Source organism: Vigna radiata, chromosome 3 (assembly GCF_000741045.1).
Source record: "Vigna radiata var. radiata cultivar VC1973A chromosome 3, Vradiata_ver6, whole genome shotgun sequence".
Classification (NCBI taxonomy): domain Eukaryota; kingdom Viridiplantae; phylum Streptophyta; class Magnoliopsida; order Fabales; family Fabaceae; genus Vigna; species Vigna radiata.
Genome location: NC_028353.1, coordinates 3,951,659 through 3,957,658, shown reverse-complemented (window position 1 = coordinate 3,957,658; position 6,000 = coordinate 3,951,659). Strand labels below are relative to the sequence as shown.

At 25.2% G+C, this 6,000-nt stretch overlaps 1 protein-coding gene across 1 annotated transcript; it reads right to left on the bottom strand.

Annotated features, from left to right (window-relative positions):
* Positions 1-2,401: 2,401 nt before the first annotated feature.
* On the bottom strand, positions 2,402-2,957 carry LOC106756903 (two-component response regulator ARR22-like). The gene is made up of 2 exons (XM_014639502.2): positions 2,735-2,957; positions 2,402-2,638 (listed from the first exon to the last, which is right to left on the bottom strand). Exons 1-2 carry the CDS (start codon positions 2,948-2,950, stop codon positions 2,453-2,455), a joined length of 402 nt encoding a protein of 133 aa, XP_014494988.1. The 5' UTR covers positions 2,951-2,957; the 3' UTR covers positions 2,402-2,452.
* Between the last annotated feature and the right edge of the window lie 3,043 nt (positions 2,958-6,000).

The window sequence follows — 6,000 nt, the reverse complement described above, 5'->3', positions numbered from 1 at the left end:
ACTTTTATTATGTAAAAACTAAATAAAAAGTGAGCAAGATAAATTAATTAATCAAGTTTTACTAATTAAGATGTAATAAAAATTGAACAAGAGTTATATGTCAAATGAATAAACAAGCATTTGCAGCTACTCAATACATAAAATAATAACTTTTCTAATTTAAAGAAGAAAAACAATCTAAAATAGATTAATTGTGTAAAATTGATTTCTCCCATCATACATAGTTGAAAGTTCAAACCGAACAATATTCTTAAGCGAAAAGGAAGTGAAAATAGAAGAAAAAGTCCTTTTAGGTTAAGTGGAAAATGCAAATCAGAAAATAAAAAAAAAAAAAAAAATCTCAAATGATTTAGTAGCCTTTATAAAAATGAAGATGGAGGCTATTTATAGAGGTTCCAAATTCAAGGATGGGAAAACAAATCTCCAATACATGGATATTCAGCCTGGGATTTTGGAGCAAAATCTGAATATAGGAAAATAAAATAAGATGTTTAAGTCTTTTAGCTCGAAAAAAAGAAAAAAGTGGAAACAAAATCATCTCTTTTGGAAGATATGTTTGGTTCAAAAGCTTCCCTTTGAAAGATTCCTTTCCTATAGAGTGTTCATAATATGGGAGGACAAGAATAAGGTTTGAGAATTGGAATCTTGGGCTGAAATAGTCACAAAAGTGGAGAAAAAAAAAAAGAAGAAAAATAATATTGGTATTTGGTAATTAATTATAGTAGAAATGGTAAACTCGATTATCCATGAAAAGAAGAAGGATATATAAGAGTATATTCCTTGAGATTTGAAGAAAAATAGTGTGAAAATTAGATAGTTTTAAAGTTTAAAAGGTTCCAAAAATAATAGCATTCTTTTGATGGCAAGTCTTGCTGGATTGAATTTCAACTAGACAGAATTTATAGATGTAAGAGGAAGGTGCTTTCTTGCTAGTTTCTACCCGGCAACCTCCTTTCTTTCTCTTTTATTCTCTGCATGTATAATCTTTTTTCTACCTATCTCCCTGCTGTTCCTCCCCACCTTTATAAACCTTCAACCAACACCTTTTATGTCACAAAAATAAAAAACACACCATAATATAATGTTTTTTTTTATATATATATAATAATGTTATGTGAAAAGAAAATGCGTTACCAAATATACTATTTTATATAATTAATTATAATTTATTACAATTAAACAAATATACTTTTTGTTTTGCAAGACTTACAAGCGAGTACATTTTTTTTCACTATGTTAAACAATATTAAGACATTAAAGTACAATCAATTTAAACTCACTAAAGTTTTTCATGACCCACAATACCCCTAGTTCCTTTATATTTTATATCATCAGTCTTAATGGCATGTATATTAGATAGTATATAAATGTACGTGTCAATCTCTGATTGGTCAAAAATTACTCCACAATAATGTTTATGATTATTATTATTGATTGTGGAGTAATTTTTGATCAATAACATATTGACACGTAATCCATGTTTAAAAATATCACTGTAAAGAAATTAATATTAACAGTGTTGAAAGTGTTAGTTTAAAATAGATGTTGGGCACTTTTAATGAAAAAAAGGAACGGTTCCAAATAAGAGAAAGTGAATATTTGATGTGGTTTCCAATCATCTAGAATTTCACTCTGCAATCTGTTTACTTTGAAGATGCTCTTTAAAACTATATTTTTTCAACTCTCTTATCAAAATCATAATATTAATTAATCAAATATAAGTCCCACATATATATATATATATATATATATATATATATATATATATATATATATATATATATATATATATATATATATATATNTATATATATATATATATATATATATATATATATATATATATATATATATATATATATATATATATATATATATATATATATATAAGATCGATGTACTATTTTTTAATAACTTATTTTTTTAATTTTTTTCGATTATACACCCACCCACTGTTTAGATAAAAACTTATATATATCTGGCCAAATTATATTATTATTAGTGATAGTAAAAAAAACAGTACTGGTGTTAATAGTTTTTTTCTTATTAAATCATCTTGAATACAATTGAAATAATTGTTGATCTGGATCAAGTTGAAAAAGACGTTAGTTTCCATCTTATAAAATCATTTTATGAGTAGTTTTTGTTTTGGGTGAGTTTAAATGCATGAGCAGAAGTGTGTAGCCACATGCATCTTCTATAACAAGGACCATGACGTGAGAAATAAGACTTGAAGTGATCAATCATGTAGCATTGAACAAGAGTTATTTCTCAACTCATTTATTTTATTTTCTGTAACATTGATACAGTGATCACATAGTTACATATTTGATCATAGTAAGAGAAACTACAACAGAATAACCAAAAAACATGACAACATGGAAATAAATAACAAGGAAGTGGTAAGGTTAAGGTTTTTATTCATTGATGCATTGGCCGGTTGGATGTTCAGTCATTTATTAATAAAATTAGGGTTCATCTTATCAAGAATTGAATTAAGCTTTGCAGTGTTCAATGGTTTCTCATGGTAGTCATTCAAGCCTGATTCCATAAATTTTCGTATTTCTGTTTCCGTAGAACGTGATGAGACACCAACGATCATGCTCCCAATGCCCATGGAACGAAGTTCCTTTGTTGCCTAAAAAAAAATATAAGAATAAAAATTTAGAAAAAATAGAAATAATAATAATAATAATGGTAAAGTTGCATGGGATGTAATTAACGTGAGGATGACCTGAATGCCATTCATTATTGGCATGTCCATGTCCATGAGAATGAGGTCGAATCTTCGTCCATGGCAATGAATATCCACTGCTACTTTCCCGTTTTCCACTCCCTCATGATTTCTCACTCCAGCACTCTCCAACAGCTTTTCATGAATCCTTCTGTTCAGTACATTGTCATCTACAACAAGTGCTGTTATCTGGCTCCCAAAGTTTCTACGTGCCATATATATATATATATATATATATATATTCAACTATATATATATATTTAAAAAAACAAAAATTCTCTTAGAAAAAAAATGTTTAAATTTAACTATATATACTTTGAAACGTAAGTATATACAAAAATAATATTGAAATATATAATGCAGCATTGCAATATAGCACTGACCTGAATGAGAATGATCTTTATCGAAAACTCTGAGACAAAAGTGAGTGGTATTATGAGTTAATGAAGATGGATGATGATGTATATGATGAAGCTAACTCATGGGGTGGTGTATATATAGAGATAAATGAAGATATAGAAAGACTGAAGTATCCTTTTGGATGTGGATAATTGAGAAATATCGAAAGAGTAAAAAATGTAGAAATGTTATTTGGATTTGGTTTAAAATCTAAAAATCTTGGGGATAGTGATATTTTTTCTAAAAATGGAGATGATTCCTATCTTGAATAAATTCGTAGGGCAGGTTTTTGCCATATTTTGGTAGACAAGAAGACAATCATATTTTGAAGTATATTTTTGGGGTCCTTTGGGGAATTGAGTGGCATGAAAAACGAGAAAGTATGCCAAACTTGTAAGTTAAAACTACATTGTAATTGAGAGTGTGAGAATAAAAAGAACATGTTGTTTAGCAAGGAGCTTCAGAATAACTCATTACGTGCTCTCTACAACTGTTATTCTACCTAGTTTGTCCTCCTTAAAAATAGAATTAGATTCTTATGTCATCTTCCTTTACCTCTCTACCTACTATATATCTCTTCATATTTTCTTCTATCAATTCTTTTAGCTTGTAAGGTAAGGTTTGCACCCATTTATATACACTGAATTAGTCTCTTTATCTCTTGTCGATGTGAGACTTCTAACATACTCCCCCTTATGCCGAGGTATATATGTTAGAAGTAGACTTTAAACCTAACTCAACCTCACAAAATAAGATGAAGTTTGCACTCACTTATATAGACACTGAATTAGCCTCATCTCTAATTGATGTGCGACTTCCAACATTATCAAATTTTTAATTTCACCAATTTATCATATATCCATTTCTTTCAAGTATATATTGTTTATGATTAGTCCATTAATCAACCTAAAAGTAGATAAGAAACCGCATAAGAAGAAAAACAAATAAGACGGATATACTCAACAATTTGAATATTCTTTCATCTTAAAATATAATTTAGCATGTCAATATTATCTTTAATCGTCAAATCATTATCTATTATACATTGTCAAAAATAATATACACATATATAATATGTTTAAAAAGTTACATAAAATTATATATTCTAACCTTTATTTAAAATAAAATTTCGAATAAGGGTAATTCTACAAAATTGAATAAAAATTTAAGTAAACAATTAAGAAAAATAAATATATAGTAACATCTATTTATGTCTTTAGTGAATTTGATGTAATTCATGTATTCAATTTAATTTAAAATGTTTACAATATATTTTTAATTTTTATTACTAGTTGAATTATATGTTTACGTCTAAAATATTTTATAAGAATTTTTTTTTATCCCCTATCTTACCTTTTTATGTGTTTGTCATGTTTTGGATTACTAATTTTAGTGTGAGCATACGAGGCATTTGTAAATGATAGTGTTGTTGTGGTTTAATTGTTATTTTCCCTTTACTTCTTCTTTATTTATCTCTTTTTAGAAACTCTTGTAAGATTTAATTGTATTCTAATTTCTAAATTGAACTTTTTAGAATATCCTGATATTATATTTATACCTTTTAGATAATTGTAATAGGAATTCTTAGTATTTAACTTATCTGCTTGAATTATTAAAATTGTGATGTTTTGTTTGAATAGAAATATTTTATTAAAATTAAATGTTACAATCATTATCTATATATCTTTAATGTAGACTGATTAAATCTAAACTTATAAATAATTACTACAATATTTTTTTTTATTATATAGCATGTTTTCACTCAAATATTCAAACTTACAAAGTTTGAAATAAGAACTCTCATCTCTCTCTCTAGACTTCCTAAATTTATTAAGTTATCTTATCACTATGTATACTATCTAATGTAATTACTAAAATTCAACCATAAGTAATACATAATAAATCCCATAATACATAAACTAATAGTTATAGTATCTTCATTAAGTAATAAAAAATATATAGATAATAAAAAATAATAAAATTATTATTATTGCTATTACTATAATTATAAATTAAGTATATATAATTTTTATAATTGTATAAAGTAGTTTTATTTAATGTGTAGGTCATACAAGTTTCATTTTGATAATTATCCAAGTACATGGTCAAAGATACTAGTGTCGCTATACTGCAAGCTTACGGTCAAAAAAAGACAACAAATTTCTATCTCTTTAAGATTATTTTTTCGTGTATACATTTTTCTCAATTTTATGTTTTAACTAACGTTTATTTTAAATTAAAATAATTATATTTCTGTTACTGCTATCTAGATTTAATTATTTTATAAATTTAAATGATTATGTTACCATTTTATCTTTTTAATAATCACTTTTTTAATTTAAATAGTTATTTAAAATAAAAAACTATTTAATAATAAAAAATAAAAAATTGTTTATATTTATAATTAGTTTTAATAAAAAATATTTTATAGTTTAATAAATTTTTGTTTGAATATAAAAAAAAAAAGAATGAAAAGACACAAATAGATCATGATATCAATTCCTAAATTAAATTGTTATTTGATTCTAAACTCAGACAATGTATTCTATAAAACTCATAATTATAAAATATTTTATGACATAGAGAAGATATACAATAAGTAGAAACATATTATGAGGATTTTAAAATAAGGGTCATTGTACAGAATGTTAAACAAAAATTTAACATTATAATGCTCCTTTTGAGAATGATTAAAATCACTACAGTTTATTTTGAAACTGTTAAATACATCCTTAAATTTTAAAATTTTATTATTGAATTGTTAAACTTATAAATCGTTTTTATTATCTTTCTGGAACAAATTCTCCTTCAAAGTACATATCATTCTTGAAACTTATCACTAATGATATAAATAAAGAAAATAATTT